At 39.2% G+C, this 20,220-nt stretch overlaps 1 protein-coding gene across 5 annotated transcripts in view; it reads right to left on the minus strand.

The window, feature by feature from the left end:
- Nucleotides 1-385: 385 nt before the first annotated feature.
- GALK2 (galactokinase 2) overlaps nt 386-20,220 on the minus strand; it is a 46,644-nt gene continuing 26,809 nt past the window's right edge. For all 5 annotated transcript variants that reach the window (XM_017805220.1, XM_017805218.1, XM_017805222.1 and 2 more), the window contains 3 exons: nt 15,460-15,670; nt 7,648-7,849; nt 386-869 (listed from right to left, as the gene is read on the minus strand). In XM_017805220.1, the coding sequence (XP_017660709.1) occupies nt 662-869; nt 7,648-7,849; nt 15,460-15,670 (621 nt within the window). In that variant the 3' untranslated portion in view covers nt 386-661. The remainder of the gene's footprint in view (nt 870-7,647; nt 7,850-15,459; nt 15,671-20,220) is intronic.

The following is a 20,220-nucleotide window of genomic DNA, read 5'->3' on the forward strand; positions in this document are numbered from 1 at the left end:
CATTCATTGTTGTTGAAACTTTCATACCCAGTCATCTTGCACAAATATACATTCTATCACTAGAAGAAGTTTTCCTGCTTAACATAATGTATTCCTAATGTTTGACTTGGCCTGCAGGTGCTCCTCCAATATTAGCATTAATGACAACAGTGATTATCTTATTTGTGGAGACTATAAAACTTCTAATGCTTAGCAAGGTCCTTCCAATTTTTTGAATGCTTCAGTTTAATCTTCCTTTTTTACCAAACACTCTAAACAAAACAATGTCCAGCACTTGAAGAGGAAAAGCACTGAACAGCCCTGCTAACCCTGCAAGGTCCCTCCCTGTACTGAGACAGCTCATTGCTCCACAGCCTCTGTTTAATGGAGTACAGGGAAGAGAGAACCACTGTAACACAGTATCATCTTTATTTCATTTCAGTTTTCTCTGTCAATACATTTTAGTAAATCAACGTTTATACTGAAATATATATTTAGTATGGAAAAAAATAAGACTTTTATAATCAAAGAGTTTTCTTTTAATTAGTTCTTCAGAAATACATTTTGATAATAGCAACTGCTCATTACAATACAAACCAGAAAAGGCATTCATTTACTGTGGCATGGGAAGTACTGCCAGTTCCAAATGCTCCACATAGTTTCTTTAAAATTTTTACGTTCCTTAGGCCTCAACAAAAACCAAAGCTCCTCTTCCAGGTTTGGTAGCAAACAGACTGTTATTCTCCCCTGCTAACCTTTGGCCATCCGTTTGGTAATAAGATTTTTTTACATTTTTTAGGAACATGCTCAGCTTGTCAGTAGGCACCATTGACACAGTGCAGCCACCCCATCCAGCTCCAGTCAGACGTGACCCGATGGCCCCGAATTGCCTAAAAAAAAAAAAAAAAACCAAGAAAAATCTTGTAAAATAAACCAAAAAGGGGTGCTTTGTCATATATAAAGTGCATACAGAAAACTAAGATGTGTTTTGAGTATTCATGTCATCTGATTTTTCGGAGGTTCACTTGGTTGTATGCAACACTACAGCAATTTGCAGTTACCATTGTGGTCCAAAAAAAAAGTGCTGATGCTTTAAACTGCAATATAGTAATTTCTGTCAGTTCCAAAAGTCACCCTGTTTTGTAATGCTCCAGCATCAGCTGTTTTAAGGATCACAGCGCAGCTGAGATGAAGAAAGCAGGAGAAGAAAGGAATTGTGTTAGCAACATTCATAAGACATCAGAAGTGAAAACAGGAATACATGACAAAAATAACAAAAGAGGGTTCATAAACTAATTGCACAGGATGTAGGCATGCAAGCCATTTTCTAATGTGGCAAAGACAAATAGCTCTATTCTTCCAGGACAGATCTAAAACATGCTGAAGATTCACAGGCTTCTGCAGGACTGCTGAGCGTGGCAGTCAAGAAAAGGAGGATTCAGAAACACTCAAAAAGCCATACAGAGTCACTGCACTCTGTGTAAATAAACTCACCTAAACATCTGTTTCTGCTGAATGGACAGAGTCAGGAATCTCTCTTTAGGGAAACCTCATGAACTTAAGAGACTGCCAGCAGTAGAGGTAAAGTAAGAACTTCGTCCCAAAAGAAAAAAATGCTCTTAATGAGGAGAGTGAATAGAAAGAACAATGACAAATAATGACATCCAAAATATAAACCATTCCCAGCCTCAAGATACTGGCCTGCTAGAAATGTCCTACAGCAAATCCCATGCCATTACACTGCAAGATTCAGATGCCATCCCATTAGAATTTAGTAGAATTATTTTCATTAGTTTGCTTACCTGTGCTCCTGATCTTTACTTAGATTCAGAAAAAGTAGGAAAATACCATGTAATAAATGTCTTTGGGGCTTTTCTAACCTAGTCAGAACAGAACCAGTCAGATTTAGAAAACTCATCTGAAATCTCATTCTCGTGGGAGATCTAATCTGATTTGCAAACAAATACTTTTGATGTGTTTCCAACAGCCAGGCATGGAGAGATTTATCAGCCCCAGAGTGTGTCAGAGGGAGAGGCAGCGTCATGTGAGCAGTGTTGGAAAAGGACAGCTCATTCGGAGCTGTTGTAATTTTTCATGTGTGTATTTTATGTTAAATGAATCTGGTGTAGTGCTGGGTTAGTAGAGGTTTAGGTCATATTTCAAGCAAGTACTTACATATGTGTTTGATTCTAAACACACAACTCTTGAACAGAAACACTTTCTTCAGTGTGTCTGTGTGGTGCCACCCTTCATATTGACTCGATTTTATGTTCGTTCTGCATTTCCTGTTGGTGTTCTATTTTACTTATTGTTATTCCTGTAAGCCACTCATTCTCTGATGCAATTTAGTAGTTTTTAGTCCATGGAGCAACCTCCTAAAATGAGCAGGATCCAATCCAGTCTCAGTTGCAATCAGTAAGGTAATTCCCATCGACTTCATAAGGCCCAATCCACTTTTCAGAGTCTGCTAAATCAACTGTCTGTACTCATTTGGTCTGTTACCTCAGTCAGAACTTTGCATTTCTGATGGTGTCTGGCTTTTATTTTGGTAGGCAACTGAAATCCCTTCAGAATTGTTCTGAACCTTTTATTGATTTCGTAATTCTCTGTGGTCATGCTCATGCCTCATTTTTACTGAGTCATTTTAAAATACTTAGTTGAAATAAAGCATAATGTAGACAGAAAATATGCCTGTTGCAGAGCTGAAGTCACTGTGTTTCAAAATACTGCGGCTTAACAGTGTCAAATGTGGTGATATGATCAGACACTTGGGGTTTTCTGCTGAGGAACTCGATGGGCAGTGCTGTAACATCTGAAACCTGGGTACCTTATATTACAGGAATTCAGAAGTGAGCACCTAATTCTGCTCTGCAAGAGATGTGGTGTCTGGTGGGTATTTAGCTCCAACACGAGAAAGGTGTCTTTGGGACAGGTCTTGTTCGAGTCCTAATCAGTTCAGTGCCGAGCCAGGCCCCTCTGGTACAGCGGCATTCCTGGCCAGACACTCTTCTGGTGCACTGGCATCCAAATCACGCGTTTTGGAAGAGGAGTCTGAGCAGACAATTCTGTGGATGGGGAGCTCTCCCAGGCACTGGGCCCTGGGACTTCATGTGTGGGAAGTACCCTGTGCACTGCCTGTGCTGCAGCGCCAGGACAAGGAATACTGGGAGAGGTAATGGAGTATCTGGAGCCCCGTGCTGGGGGCACTCAGCTCCCAGTCTCAGGTTCTGGCCTTCGCTTCCTCAAGAGTTTATATATCTTTTTCCAGTTTTCACTGGATAAAAAGAGGGTGTGAGTGAGAGTAAAAACATGAGTACTGCAGCAAAGGAGAGAAGAATAAAAGAATAAAAATGGAAGTCCCATAGTTTGGTATATGGAAATGATAGGAAAGACATTGCAGTAGTTAATTTTAAAAATAATTGTGCTGTTAAGAAGTGAAAATTTGAAATACTCAAAATTATGAACTAGTTTTTCAGAAAGCATAGATGAGATGATGAGATTTAAATATATAAATGGAGAGGATTATACTTATTTTACTTTGTAGCTTAGTTTGCATTTGAATACCATCTTTAAGCCTTTCTGGCCTTGTGAAAGGGCTACAACTTTTTGTTGAATTTTCAAGTTGTGCCATGACTGCAGGCTTTGCAGGTTTAAGAAAATCATCTTTGGTAATGGTAAGAGTCTTGATAAAACACAGAATTGTCTTGGCCACCATAATGCACTTGGATGTAATGTACAAACTGTATCCTTTAAAAGTGATCCGAGAGGATTCAGCTGTCTGTCAGGCAGTGGGCATGGTTGGGAACACAAGAATTATCAGGATTTTTAGCAACAGAAGATGGAGAATAAGAGAACGAAAGAAAGTTATGGGCAACACTAAGGACTCAGAGAGATTTCCAAGAGGACTTAACATATTCACGAGCTCACATCCAATTTTTTGTCCCTTAATTGTTTGGTAAATCTGCTGTGTTACCTACTTTAAAAGACTAACAGGTAAAACAGCTATTAAGAGCATGAGGTAGGTTAGAGAAAAGTACAAGTCTTCTGTCTTTGCAAAACGAAAAGAAAAACCTGACCAACTAGTGGTTACAGTTTTCAGCACTACAAACCACAGCAAGTATGGATCCCTTTCTTTCTTGGCAGAGGTTGTGCAGTAAAACATAAAGATCTAGGCAAAACAGAAAACATCTGGATATGCAGATTATTCTTCACAGTTTAAACCTTGTAAGGAGAGAGCAGCAGTAGACTCAGGCAATTCTGTGGAATGTATTTTTGGAAAAGCTTTTTAAAGCTACAGGGCAGCTGTATATCATCGTAAGTAAAGAATGTAATTTATGTAGTTCCTGGCCATTTCTATAATCACATCAGCCAAGTTTTCCTAGAGTGACTAGTGATTTTATGTCCCTTAGCTTCTTTAATGTACAACTTGAGAAAAGTTAAGACTTTTTTCCAAAAAATTGAGTGCTGGCTTAAGCTGCATTCATCTGGAATAGCTATACACTTTTAAAAATCTAATTACTGAATCAGAAAAAGATTTAATATTAAACTTCTAGAGAAGAAAGATACAGTTCTTAGGAAATACTCTTGGTGGGACAAAACTGTAAAGAATAACAAACAAACAATTTCTTTGTTTCTGTTCAAAGACTGTAATAAAAAAAACCAGATTAAATAATTTTAATATACCAATCAGACAACATTTCACATAAATGACACTCCAGTGTGGTGCTTAGCTCTGCCCATCACACTGCTGTGGGCTCTTCTGCTGGTAAATTAGAAATCTGATTTAATGAGGGCACACACATCACTTTTTTCCTTTACTATTTATATTTTGCTCCCTGGAATTGGAAGTTTAATTTAATTTAGAAAAATCATAACTGCTCCTTTCCTTTGGGTTCTGTGGCTGTGTGTGTGCTACCTCCTGCAAGCCAGTGCCCCCCATGTCCAGACTGGCTGGAGCAGCAGCTGTCTTGCCATGAAAGCACAGAGCTCAGCAGAAATGGGAAACAGTTTCCATGCCCATGCTGAGCTTTGCACTGACACAGGCTGTCCCTGCCAGCCCTGCTGGGTCACTGCAGTGTAGCTCAGGTAACCCCGAGCAGGGCACACCTTGCCAGTTTATGCCTGGCCTGTTTTCCCCTGCGTGGGACAGGACAGTCTTCTCCCAGCATTTCTGAGAACAGGCCCGTTCAGAAGGATCCAAGGTGGGCACCCAAGTGAGGACACTTAAAATGGCTCAGCAGTCATTGGGGGCTACTGATGAGTTCTCAGCACTGGGTAGTTACTGCACCCAAAAACAACGCAGATGTTAAGTTTGAAGGCTCTTCCCCTGTCAGAGGTGTCTCAGAACAGGCAGTGCCAACGCCTTGCATGGGATCAAGACTTTGTTACCCAAGATTTTTGAGCACAGTTTCTGTCTTCAGCTGATTCTGGAGATAGTTGTCCCTTCTCACACATGGATCAGCAGTTCCCTTTGAGCAGCTGGGATAACCCTGGTGGAATTGCCCCGCTGAGTGACTGTCACAGCTTATTGTGTTATGTGATCACTATGTGACACAATACACTGAACACAGCCCACGAGAAGGATCAAGAATTGTTCTGCCCAATTACTATCAGTCTGTCCAATGGCTATCAGGCTTCTCTGTGTTTTATCACAAAACAGCATGTGTATCCCATATACAAAGTAATCTCTCAATGTCCAGAAGTCTTCTGTTCAATTTTTAAGTTCGTAGCTTTCTGCCTCAGAGGCCATTCCATCATGTCTGCAAAGGAAATCAAACTAACCTAAATAATCATCTGTATTGTACTCTATTGATTTATAAACCTGGAAAATGAGTATTGCAACTTAAAAAATCCATATGAGTATAGAAGTAAAAAAGCATATGGTAAATTGCATGGTTTTAAAATTCATATTTTCATTCTAAGCCAGATGAATTACTTAGTTAAAAGAAAAAGCCAGTTGCTGGTAAAGACACATTTCTGTAATCTTCATTTATAGGTGGTATTAATTTGGGGAGGGAGGGGGTTCTAGCTTCAAATTGAAACAGTTTAGTTTCCTCAGAACTGGAAGATGTAGAGAAAGGATGGGATATTTGCTTCTAAAAGACAGTGAAACAACATTTCTTGACATGAGGCCTGCAAACACTTATGTCACCCTGCATTTCCCTTCTGGGAGGGCAATAATGCTCTGGCTTAGGGCAGAGTTTCCCAAACTAAGCAGATCCTTCTCCAAGGAGAAGTAGGAACAATAACAGAGGACCAGAATATGAAGGTGACATCACCAGGAGATATGATGGGAATGCAGGAAGCAGCAGGGACAGGGTGGCTGGAGCAGAGGCAGGAATGAAGTAGTGGTGGGAGCACTCAGGTGGGCAACTGTCTATTCCCTCAAGTCACTGTTAAAATGATCACCATCCACTGAATTCCTTCTGTAGGCACTGAATTTAGATCAAAGTCAGCATAAGATGTCTGTCTCATGATTATAAATGTACCAGAAAAATGAAAATTAGGAGGGGCTGAAATGTGTACATTGTTTCATGCTGACCTTGTGGTAGGGATGAAATACTGTGTAGAATGTGAGTACTAAGTACTTGTTTTTACTTTCTGTATTGATACATGGTTGTACCACATCTGATCCTCCCCTGCAGCAGTCATGAAAACAACAGCCTGCTGCCACAGCAACCTGTGTGGAGGAGAAGAGAAGGGACAAAATGACACTCAGGGAATGTGCTTTAGAGGTGAGAGGGCTTGTTTCATCATGGCCAAACTAAGGAAGGGATCCAACCTAAAAGAATGATGTCAGAGCAAAGATGGAGAGTAAATAATATGTGGAAAGCTCAGACACAGTGCAGAGAGAAGCAGAGTGTCAGCTCTTGTAACAGTTAACGCACATCTTTTGAATAGTGAAATGCTGTCCAACCTATCTGATACGCTAGACAATATATTTTTAATTAAAAAAAAATGGAAATAGCATTTCACTACATTTCATTATGATTTCAAGGCAACCTAAGATTGTAGAACAGCTTGCTTATGCCCTGCCACTCCTTTGGTGGTAGTACTGAAATAGTTAAGAAACAGAAAGAGGGCAGATTTAGATTAGATATTGGAAAGAAATTCTTTTCTGTGAGAGTGGTGAGACACTGGCACAGGTTGCCCAGAGAAGTTGTGGATGTCCCATCCCTGGAAGTGTTCAAGGCCAGGTTGGATGGTCTAGTGAAAGGTGTTCCTGCCTGTGGCAGGGGGTTGGAACTAGATAATCTTTAAGATCCATTCCAACCCAAAACATTCTACGATGCTATAACTCTAAGAAATACAGAAGTAAAAGAGTTCAAATAGAACAAGTAAAATAATGTTTTAAGAAAATGAGTTATGACTCCTTCTACAACTTAAAAAGGAATAGCCAAGAGTCTAACGTAACACTTGTGACGATGAGTCAGTCCAAAAGCAAAATCTGTAATAAAGCCATAAACTGAAGCTTTCATCTGAAAGTATTACACAGATGTCAGCAGGGAAACAATTGACCATGTAATGTCCCTGCAGGAGATTAATTTTGTAATAAGAGACAAGAATACTTTCATTTTAAGATTGCAATAGCCAACCATGTCATATTTTCTCATCAATTCAAACACTATTCTCAACAGACGATTCCTCTTCCTTGTGGTCAGAACTTACAGGCAGATGTCGACCAGCCGATCCAGTTCGGGACAGCTGCACTCGTACATCTCCCTGCAGCTGATATGGCTCTGGTTCATTAATTCTCCCAGCAGCTGGAGTGCATTGGCAGGTGCTTTGCTGCATATCTTCTGAAATTCCAGCACTCTGGCAGCTTCACTGTACACGTGCTTTGCACGCTGGTATAACTTAAAGGTGGAGACTAAACAAAAGGAAAACTGCGTTACTATCCACTACAGAAGGAACATGCAAAAACACAGATTTGTATTTTTTAGTAATTCATATTTTGTGTTAGAACTTTCTAGGCTAAAAGTCTTCTTCAAAAGCTCACATCTTCTTTAAAAGCCCTAATAAAAATAGTGTTCGCAGAAGCAAGGCACAAGTTCAAGGGTTGGCAGCGACAGCCTTAGGGCATTAATCTACAGCTTTCAGGTTTTCAAATCCCAGCAGAAAGGAGGCAGGAGAACACCTGGAGGGTCCCCTGTGCCCTGCAGGCAGCTGTCAGCCAGCACCTGCTGGCCCAGGGCCTGGTGTGTGGCTGCTCCAGGCCAAATCTGCAGCACTATGGAACTGTGTGGACAGACCTTTGCTTGAGAGAAAAACACCACAAAAACCACAACACACTTTTTTTTTTTTTTTAAACAGTAACAAAAATGCTCTTTCCCTATTTTTTGATGCACAGGTAACAGAGCCCTTTCAAATATTTTCCCAATGATACAGGCTTACCCTGACTGTAAATAATACTGGATTAAAGGTACAGCAAAGAGCACAGGTGCTTTCATTTTGGTTTTCAGGGTTTATTTTTGGTGTATGTTACTTGCCCCAGTGTTAGTGTTGCCTGTGTGGATGAGATGTCAAGCCCAGACAGGTACTGCTTGGTACTGACCTACTAAGATCAAAGACTAGTGCAAGGATTTTTGCTAAAATTTTTCTGTTTTGGCCATGAAAAAGCCATTCCTCTGGGAAGGGCTGGAGGGTGCCCAAACCTGTGTGGCCATCAGGGTAGAGACCTTCATCAAGCCTGAATAATGGGGCATAAAAAGGAAGGAGATGGCTTTGGCTAAAGGCTCTGCAAGCCTCTCATATTTACGGGAGGGTTTGGTTTGCAACTAATATCTGAGAATTGATCTGCCTTTCCCAAGCTCATGCTGTAGTTCATTGTTTTCCTCTCCCAATATAGTTCTGTTTGCTTTAATACCATGGCTACTATTAAGGAAGTATTGTTCACCAAAAGCATGCATGACGTAATTTAATTTATGATTAAATTGGTTTGCTTGAGCTGTTTGGGTGGTAAATATTAAATAAGTGGACTTTAACCTCTATGTGGAGCACCTACTGTTTCATCATAGCACAACCTTGTTAGAGCACCTCAGAACATCCCTCGTTTTCTTTCTACATGTAAATTCTCCTTTAGAGCGAGGTTTCTCTCCTCATTTCAGCTCCTGGTCTCTCTTACTTTCAAAAATGGCTGATGAAACACTCAAATAGAAGTAAAAGGAGAAGAGAGACAAGCCCTGTATTTAAAATAGAACTTGCTGTCTAACCCAGACACATGGAGTTCCTACTTGGCTGTTCTGTGGAGACGGCAAACTTCTGGAACCACTTCTGACACTTTCAGCAATCTACGTTTGCAAGTATGTGTAGAAATCTTCTTTAAAAGACTGGAAATAAAATTATGTCCAGTATGAAGTTTCTCATATGTACACTCCAGGCTGCAACCCTTACAGACTAAAACTTCATCAGCACCTCTATAATCCCTTTTTTATTTCTCCAGAGGATTTCACAACTATAAATGCTAAAAATACAGTGCTGAGAAAGACACAAGTAGTCTAAAATGAGAGAGAAACACTGAACATAGCAGTCTTCTGCTACTGCTGATATTGCTTCTGCTCCTATTTATTTTGTAATTCAATACAGCCTGCTACTGAGAAACCCTGTGCTGCTTGTGTTTTGAAGAAGACTTCTGAATGCATTTCAAACTAGGACAGAAATGAGAAAATTTAGTGCCCCCCAGAAACATGGACTTGAGAGTATCACACAGGAAGAGCATATTTTGGTTTCCGATTTTATTGCTGCTGGAGTTAGTTGCACTGTGTTTTGCAGAGTGGTGCCTCGGTATTTTTGAATGTTGAAGAAAGGCAGCTTGGCCTATTTTTAAGGATGGTTTCTCTTTAAATATTCTTTTCTTATAAGCCATTGTTTTAGAGCAAGGAGCTTTCTAAATGTGCATTCGTTTAGGGAATATCTAAAGTTGCGTGAGAGATTGCCATAGCTCACACTCTCTTGTAAATCACCATTGAACAGTAGTAACCCAAAGAATGAACTGAAAACATGTCTGGTTTCAATTGTCAGGCAACAGACTTGCCAAAGGCTGTGATTGATTCGGAGACCACCCTTTGGTAGAGCAATGCTCTACTGGCCAGATTACCTTCAAAATCTCTGGGGTTGTGTTGTGCTCGTCACGTTAGGAATTGGCAACCGGGATGGGCGCTCGGGCTCCTGGCGGCCGGCCAGGCCTGAGCCGTGTCCTCGACAGCGCCGGCTCCCAGGAGAGCCTCCCAGGGCAGGGGGGAATGTGCTACCTTGACACTGCTCCCTCTCCATGGGAACACTGCCCTTCCAGACAGCTCCAGGCTGAGAAAGAGTGGCTGGCTGTTCTTTGCAGACTCCTTTGTGGACATTTACCCAGTTAGTAGTGGTTAAAGGCTGGGATCCTTACGTTGCCTGTTGGTCAGTTATAGGCAGCATTTTATTTCAAAATAATCATGTTTGTGTTTAAAAAAATTTTTTAGAGCTTGCTTTTCCTCTCTGACAGTGTACTTTTCAGACAAAATTATCTTCAGGGCAGCAAACACCTCTGTACTCTTTAAGTCTTATTCTAAAGTAATGAAATGATTCATGTATTTTGAGCTTTCAACACCAAATGCCTCTGATAATACAGAAATTCTCTTCTGTCTCTTCTGTTTGGATGGGTAGTCCACCCAACCATCTCTATCTAATGGAAGATAGCAGAGCACACACGGTGTTTCCAAAAATTGCATCTATATTGGAATCTCCTTGCCATATCGCAGCCAGTGTATTAGCTCCTCATAAAGTCTGAATTAATAGGACATGTCAGAGAACTATGGAGGCTGTGATTTTAGAAGAAACTCATCAGAATCTGTGTGCTTCACGGGGTCACATTTTTTGACAATTACAAAGGACTGATTTCTTAAGCCATACTCTGCCACTGTTAAAAGAAACAAAACCAGAGGGCCCACTCCTGCTTAGTTTATATCTGAGCTAGGGCTGGAGTGCTCTGAAAGAGGAAAAGCTGAAGCCCTCAAAGAAACCCCTGCAGTGTTGCACAGGACTGGGTTATATGGTCTCACCCTCTGTGGTGCTCAAAGGAGAGCAAAAAAGCAAATTCTTAAAAGCATGTGGATTCTTAAATCAATTACAATGTCTGGAAATTATGTAATAAAACTGAAAATGTAAATATACTTTCCTAATCCAGCAAACTATAATAAAAGGCCTGGTTTCTCCCACTTCAACTTATTTACAAGTTCTCTGAACCTAAGGTTTGCTCCTTTGCAGGGGATTTCTGTCATGTCACCCAAATAGATTCAATTTCCTTACAAAGCACCAAATGCCCTTAAAAGAAAAGTGCCATTTTTCAGGGCACCAATAGCTCACACTGCAGCAAGAACCTTCCAAGTTCCTAAGACCCAGCAGAATAACGTTAATGAAAGTTTATCCAGAATCCCTATAAAATATCTAAATAAACAAAATTCTGGGCTATTAGTCCCAAATAATTGTGGGTTAACTAAATATAACGGAAATGTTTACTGTGGATTTTCAACTGTATGGTCATATTTTTAATTTTAGCTTTGCAAAAACTGTGCAAACCTGTCCACTCCATCTACAGGGATTTTTTTTTTCTTTATAAGTAAACCTTGTGGCTTCTCAGCAATTCATATTATTTGTTACAACTTCAACTTCAGCAGATTCCTTTCTTTAGAGGCTTCCTGTACAATTCTGTCTGACCTTTAGCTAAAGACCAGCCTCTTCAGGCTATATATTTTTTTTCTAGTTGCTTTGGCAGCTTCCTAAGATACATTTCACTGTAGATTAATGAGCTGCACATGGCTGATGGGACTGTTAGAGATTTACAACCGGAAAAACTCACCGATGCAAAATCATGTAGGGGACAGTTTCTCCCACCACTCCTCCCATGGAATAGGACCCTTCTCTGTTAGACATCCTGCTGATTGAACATGATGAGGGTGAAGGTTTCTGGCTCAGAATGTATATAAGAAAATGCTGCCAGATGGCTTTAATTTGAGCCAGATTGTGAACCCCCTACTTGAAGTGGGGAACAGTTACTCTGCTGGGACTGCTCAAGTAACTGTTTGCAATCTGGTTTTCTGAAAATAAACCAGGGGACGAGTCAGCCCTGGATTCAGTGACCCATTTAGCAGACACCTGTTTCAAGATTATGATAACCACTGGTTTGAAGTGATTTTTCATCCAGAGCTGGATGAAAAGCTTTAACAAGGCTTTTGCAACTAACCTTGTTGACTATTCAGTGCCTGTACCTCACCTGTGGCACACCCCAAAGACCTGAATCCATCAGGTATGGGATTGGCCTGGAGCAGCCACCTCTCTGTTTTTGTGGAAGGGAATGGTATATTCCCAAATCTTTCCATGATATGGATCAGGCCAAGGCTGAAGTAGGCACCTGGACCCTTAAGCTGGGAAGTGCTCTTAGGTCTACCAGTTTGGAGGTTAACTTCTGTTCATGTAGGACATCTCCTGGTACACAGACAGAGCCGCCTCACAGAGCACCCGGGACCCCCTTCTCCTACCCCTGTCTGTGCAGGGAACATGGAAACTGTTCTGCACTGAGATCACCATCAATACCCATGAAAGGCTATTCAAGTACCACTCACTGAGCTGCAGCACAGACTTAGAATTCTCTTTCCAGGGGACAAACTGGAGTTAAACAGCCAAATCCACATAGCAAATGGATGCCTGCTCCTCCAATGGCGATTTCATTCCCGAGTTTAAATGTCAAAATTAGACTGCAATTTTATACATAAAAAGGAAAAATGAGTTTCAAAATACCTCGTTTAAGAAGAAAAAAACATTTTATGGTTAAAGGAATACACTGTTTTACAGGAAAGTATCCTTTTGTGGTGAAGCTTATAAATACTTAATGTCCCACAATCACCACACACTACAAGTTCTGTGAAGCACTCAAGTCCAAGCCAAAGTTATGGCACAGTGCACCTTAAAAAGTAATAAATATTATTTTTCTAGAGATGTTCAGAAGCCACAAGTGCAATCCATGTGTAAACATTTGCAAGGGAGCTTTAAACTCGGGATTTTGAGTTGGCCAAGGAACAACTGTAAGAAGTTTAGAGAGGCTTTATAAACCCTCTGTGCTTCTCCAAACGTGGGGAACAAGTGGGCTGTACAGTGGGGAACTGCAGAAATTGTAGAGTTTGCCTATAAAAGGGATGCAGAGTTGCTGTGTGCTTCCAGACCTGGCCTGGGACTTGCCCAAAGCCTGTCCATACCATTTTCCTTTGAGATACAGAGTTTTTCTCTGGTCATCATTATATCCTGATAAAACTTTGTTACTGTCACTGAAGAAGTAGCGGAGGGAAAGCTGGACTTAAGGCTAAAATAATACTCAAACATGAGATACAATGCCAGTAAAAAACAGTATTTGTAATGATAACTAGATATTATTCAAAGCCCAGATAATGTAACTGGGCTTTGAATAATAGAAAAAATTAAAACTACTGACAATATCTATTCAGCCACAGAAAAAACTCAGAATGCAATAAATTATATAAATGGAAATTTGCATGTAAATAATTTACCCTTAACATTATAATATTTTATTAAAAAAGTTGATAGAATGTATACAAAGAAAGAAAGATATCCTAAATGTTATGGTTTGTTCTGTTGAACAAAGAAGTTCAACAATGCTGAAATTCTCTGCAGAGGTTACTGATTGGATGGTATGTTTTCTCTCACATGAAGAAGCCAGGCATTGTCATTACAATAAGAGTGGGAAAGCAGAGGGGAAATAAGAGAAGTATTTTAATCAAACAGCCTGCGCTTTTCCAAAGCCAATGTAACACGTAATCCGTGTCCTGTGTAAAAAAACCAAACTCTGGATTTAGATTCTTTCTTTCTGTGTCTGTCTTGTTTCTTCTTTGCATATGTTTTACAGAAATCTGTTATTTAATTTTATATTGTACATGCAAAGACACTTTCAGCGTAACCCTTTTTAATTGGTCTTATCAAATGAAATCGTGGTCATGCAAGTTTAAGAGATTCTGTTCAGCAAACATCTGCAAATGGTATTCAGAGCTACAGTATAAAATTTCCTTTGAGTTTCTTCTATAGCTTTTATGTCTCAATTTTTTATCCAGACTTTGTTTTTTGAAAAAAATCAAGATAACCTGTATAAACAACTCGATTCTACAGAACTGTAGAATTTTGTTTTACAAAGCAGGTATAAGGAGTATAAACATCTGTAAGTTAATAGTCTTGTATTGCTTCGTGAAGGGGAGAGAACGGGGACAGCGTAAGAGATTTACAACCTTGGAGTTTCCCATGACAATGTTGCAGAGTGCAGGTACCTGGTTCAGTATATTCCTCGTGTACAGACAGCACAGAGTTATCAAAACTCTTTCTATGGAGATAAACAGCTGGATTAAGATATCCTAGTCCATCCTGGTACCCTCTGGCAGTGTAATTAGACAGTAAAAGTTTCATACTGCCTGATACCATTGGGGTGCAAAACAGGTTATAGATCCAGGACCTGGTCCTTGGTCAACATATAAAACTTACAGTCACTCTAGATAGATGGATTATTTAAATATGTGTCAGTATAGATAGCTGTATTATGGATTTATATACATCAAATGTATACATTCCTGAAAGCAGTCTTGGCAAGGACTGGCAAGGATATAAGTCAGCTACAAAAAAATAGAGCTATTAAGGCTACAGAATGGAAACAAGGAAGAAGGATTCTGTGTAGTTCTTAAAGAAAGATTCTGATCTCAATTGGAAACCTGTTATGAATGCAAATGAATTATTTAATAAATTCTTTATTAGTCATTATTATTAGCAACCTTTCCAGGATCCATTCCATGTGTGACAATGCTCATGACTGTATGGTATAATCATAAACAATAAGACAAGGCAAATACTTTAAAGAGTAAATTGTTCACCTCCACCAACATTTTCCTAAAAGAAAAAGAAATATTGATAGTGACAGAAACTTCTTTCTCAGGAGAGACCCAGATGATTTGCTGCCCAGTGCACTTTTAGGAAGTGACCAGGTATTTATCAGTCCAAAAACAGAAACACAAGCCCATCTATGCTGGTCTTAAACACCAGTTAAATGAGAGCAAACAGGCTTCATTTTAATGACTCTGTAACCATCCAAAATGTTCAGTTTTGTTGTACTTACTGCCTAAAAAGGAAGCCTAGTTTAGACTTTTCCCTTGAAAACAATCTGGGTTATTTAGAAATGACTCAAACAGCATAGGCTAATCTAAAATATTAAGGGATCTGCTATTTCCATCATTTTAGAAACAGTTCACTCAAAATCAAAGTTTTGCTCTATTTTTTCAGTCACAAATTAGAATGAAAATAACAGTTGATGATGATATCAATTCTTTCAGTTGCTAACCAAGATTCTGGGTGAGTATTCTGGCAAGACTTCCACCTGCACTACTTATTAATGCATAACCTTTTTATATAATACAAACATTGTACAGTAAAGCCCACCATTTCATATATGCTTACCATCTTGAATGTTTTGACTAAGGATCTGAGAGCGGAGCTCCTCCAGGCTAATTCCCAGGCATTTACAAATTTCCTCTGTGCTGTAAGGCTCAGGATGTAATACCTCCTCGACAATGGTCAGCATTTCCTCTAGGCTAACTCCTAGCTTGGTTTGCACATCATGGAGCCTCAACATTTTTTTCCAGTCCAAGCCTTTTGACTTTGAGAGAAGCTGAAATTAAACAAACAAACAAACAAACAAACAAACAAACAGAAAATATTGTACTTTCCTGTTTCGAACAATTAATTATCTGTAAATACCTTTAGGGCCCATTTTCTCTTCTCACTTCTTAATTGGGAACCATCAGAAACTTTCTATCAGTATGCAGCAGGCAATCATATTTATTTATAAAAGGTCTGTGAATGACAGCTATTCTTCCCTCAAATCAGATACTGTCTGTAAAAATCCTACTGGCATTATTTGTGTGGAATCAAATAAACAATTTATCCTTTTCCATGAGCTTTGTTACTTCAAGCACTTACTTACCTTTTACAATCCCATCTGGACAACTGCTTGTAAAAATGCTGTGATATTGTAACACTAACAGTCCTTAAAAAGTCTATTTCTGTACCATTAGCATTCGCTCTAACGTTTAAATCTCAGTTTGACCTTTCCAATACGCTCCTGGAATTTGCTGATGAACATTGAGGTTGTCATTAAAACCCTTGTTCATAATAGCCTTAAAAATATGAAAGTGATCATAAGATTTGTTTGGAGAATAACTGTAACCTTTCTCAGTCTCTAGAGTTTAAGGTACATTTTAAGTACCTTCTTTTAATATCCAATTTAAAGGGACTTTTGAGCCTTTACAGGAACATTACGATGTGTCGGTCAGAAACTGTTCCATTCCTACATGGTTGCTGTGAGGTTAATTAGTTATAGATGCATCTGCTTTCCTCATTGCTGGCAATGATATCGTGCTCTGTGGATCTTTGTGATGTTTTGGCAATTGACAGTAGTTACTTCAACACCAGAATTCTGAAAGGCAATATGCCAAACAGGCTTTTCCCTGGAAAGTTGTTGTATGTGTTGATGCTCTCACGTGCCTAATGAAAATGGTTGAGCAAAGCAGCTTTCCTCACAAGGGGAAATATTTTTGATGTTATGAATTATGGAAGAATATTAAGTGGTCGCTCTGGGATCCTACTGACATATCAGCTTTAATTTCAACAGATTGCTGCAAAGCGAGACACAGATTAGCAGGGACACACCACTGTCGTTTTGCTGTGTTCATAAGCACATGGCTCATCTCCAGTTCTGCACCATTTAAACTGAGATTAAAATTTCCAAGTATGCCAGATCAGGCTGTATGTTTGCAAAAGCTTTAAACCAGTGCAGCAAGATCAGAGAGTGAAATCCTTTTTCAAGGTTCAAACCTCTCATCAACGGGGCCAAGATTTCACCCAGTGTGTTTTGTTAGTCTTTTCAATAAGCGCTGGTTTTGAGTGAGATTTGTTTGAAATCATTTGTGTCTTGATTCAGCAAAGCCACTTAACTTCCTGGTTAAAAAAAGTCATGGGATTTACATACACGTCTGAAATGTATTTGCTTTGTTCTGTGCAAAGTTACAGCATGAAATTTAGGCAGAAGATCTACTGCCCAACTATCTGGCGTAGATTCTTGCTCTTCTTCAACAGTGCCTTTGCAGAGGCTCCTCCAGTTTTGCTTTATTACAGTATCTAAAAATTAACTACTTTTGGTGCCATCTAGTGACTTGCTGAGATTTATGTGAGGCTCAGCAGAGCAGAACAAACAAAATCCAATCAAAATCCTAATCATATAACTGTCGCCATTTAAACATAATTTTCTCTGTTCAATGGTAGGGAAAGAAGCAGTACTTGTTTAGTGGCTAATGCAGAAATCAGGGAGAGAAATTTTCTTGTAAAAGAGTGATTAAGTCACTTCTGGTCTCTTTTTCAAAGGCCCTAAGTACCTAGAACTCCAGAGCCTTTATGTAACTTTATTTTAGCTTACTTACTGGTAAGTTAGAATAACAATTATTGCTTCATTTTACTTAAATATTTTGTATGGTGGTGCACCTTTGTGTCATGTTTTTAGATCTGCTCCAAGGTGCTAAATGAATGGAAATGTTTTTCCTTGTGCTTTAATCCTAATATTCAGCATCCCCTAGACTTTACTACCAGAAGTTAAACAGAACTAGGAATTTATAAACAATAATGTTCTATAAGGCAACGAAAATTTTCCTACTTCCTTTTTGAATAAATAATCCCCTGCAGAAATATACCACATGCATTGTCACATCTGTTCCCATTTCTGTACTTCAAGGGAGATGCTGTATTTCAGGTGAGCCAACTAGGCTGGGGTTTTACAGGTCAAATGTTCCAAATGGAAACCGACCCTGTTGGGCCATTGGGCACAGCTTTGCTGGAAAGGTCTGTCCTGATTCCAGCAAAGCTTCTATTCTAACAGCACTGGGAAAAATGTTATGGGCAAACGAAATGGTTTTTGAAAACAGTCTAGCTGCAGCAGCTCACATTGTAATGGACACAGAACAGAAAAGGAGAAAAAGAATCCCATCTCTTTAATGTACAAAAGTAATCCCAATACTGCTTCCACAGTTGGATATTTTCTTCATGATCTCTGACTAGATGGATTAAATATGTGAACATCATGCAGCTGGCTCTTAACTGCCAGGATATAGCATCTGTGGGCTTTATTGTCCTTTATTGTTCAACAGGCACACTGGAGCACTGTAAGTAACTGAGAGGAAAACATACTTGGTAAACGATGGGACAAATATAAATAAAAGAAAGTCTGACTAGGAGTAAGTCCAGAAATACTTCTGTAGCAACATCACTTTCTTACACATTACATTTCTACAATGCCATCCGAGCATCTTTCCACATTTAACAAACACTAGTTGGTGAACTCTATGGCATTCCAGTTGCAGACATTCTTGGCACAGGCTCCAGCTGACAGTGGAGGGAACCACACACAGCGAGCGGGGCAGAGCGCGGCGCTCACCAGCGCTCCTGCAGCACCCACCGGGTGAGGCTTCCGAAGGATGAGGTACAAGGTAATTCTCTTTGGAATTGTGAGTGCTCTGCAGAATTTAAGTGTCTTTAAACACACAGAGTGCAAGAAAGCACTCAGAGGCTGCTACAAGAATAGAGAAAGGGATGAAAAAAAGAACTGAGAACAAGAATGACTCTCCAGAAGGGAAAGAAAAGGAACAGAATCTAAGAAAGATAATTTGGGGAGGATGATCAAGAGTTCACTTGGTGTAGGACAGACTGATATCAAAATGTTTTACATTAATGCCAAAAGGAATATATTGTGTTGGCATCTTTACTTACATAGAGCTTTCTGCAAGCAGTATGAAATTCTAGAATTACCTAAAGCAGAAAGGGGGAAAAAAGCCTATCCTAAGGCACTTACAATGAGAATTTCTTTTAAAGCATTATTCTAAGGCCCAGCATGTTATTTCATAGTTCCATTAGCTTAATGGTGCTTAAAAGACTTCCCTGTTTCCACTTACATACCTGCCCTCCTTCACCCCACTGTGACCTCTTCCTAAAGACACTCTTTTCCTGGCTCAACGTGTTTTTATAGTGTGTTCAACTTTCCATCTGGGTAGCATATGTTTAAAAACAGACAGGTGTATGTTGTTAGTCTCCTTACAATCAAGCATCTGCTAAAAGTACCTTTTTAGAGATTGCATCATAGCTGACAGGAATGTTAAAAAAAAAGATCTTTCCTTACTACCTTTTTAGTTTACTGCACGGGACTAATAATTTAAAGCACTTTAGAAAGCTGTGATTCAGGTCACAGAATCTGGTATATGGAACAATACTTCAAAAGCTCTTACAGCTTAATGCACTCATTGTTGCACTTTGCCTTTTAGAATAGATAATCTGTGAAGGCTCTCTATTTCTTATGCAAAAAAACAAATTTCCAAAAGAAGCTCTTCCTAAAAAACACATATTTAGTGAAGTAGCTATCCTAAATTAGAAGTCTATCAGTTATACCAGAACTATCATATAGGCAGGTCCTTATATTTGTTTTCTCAGTGGCATAAGAATCTTTTTATTAACTTCAGTGACAACAGCTTTAACTATGGTCATTGGTGCTATTAGTTTTACCTCATCTTATATACAAGTGAAACGCAGCTATTTTTTTTATACTTGAGTTTATAGCCCATTGAAAAAGTCATCTGAGGTTTAGCTTCCCTCCTCGAAAAATATCTCAACACATTATTTTATAATACATTTTGTCAGTATCTGATCATGTCTTCTACTATTTTTTTAGCACTAACTAAAACATAAAAGAAATTACTGTTTTATAGAATCATGATGCCAACAGATGTTCAAAGTACTGCTGAATATTCATCAGATATTGGCCAAATGTTTTGTGGCAAGGAATTCCATGCTGGTTTTCAAAACTTTCTTCTAGACTTTGTCACCCAAATTCTGTTCTTTCACACAGGACTCTATGCTGGGAATAACTCCAGTGAATCTTTATGCTTACTCCTCATTTACTCTAATCAAAGAAAAATGCACTGTCTTCCCATAAAAACTCAAATTATGCCCTACATCTACATATTCCTGAACGTACAAAATCCAGAATTGAAGCAGAATTTAGATTTTTTTCTATGCAATTTCCATACATTTTAGAGATAATGTCAAGCTGTAAACTGGCAGTACAATGTAAATGTTGGGGTTTGATTCAAGCCTTTTTTTTAACTTTACACTGACATACAT

Source organism: Lepidothrix coronata, unplaced genomic scaffold, assembly GCF_001604755.1.
Source record: "Lepidothrix coronata isolate B3197 unplaced genomic scaffold, Lepidothrix_coronata-1.0 Scaffold11, whole genome shotgun sequence".
In the NCBI taxonomy this organism is placed as follows: Eukaryota; Metazoa; Chordata; class Aves; order Passeriformes; family Pipridae; genus Lepidothrix; species Lepidothrix coronata.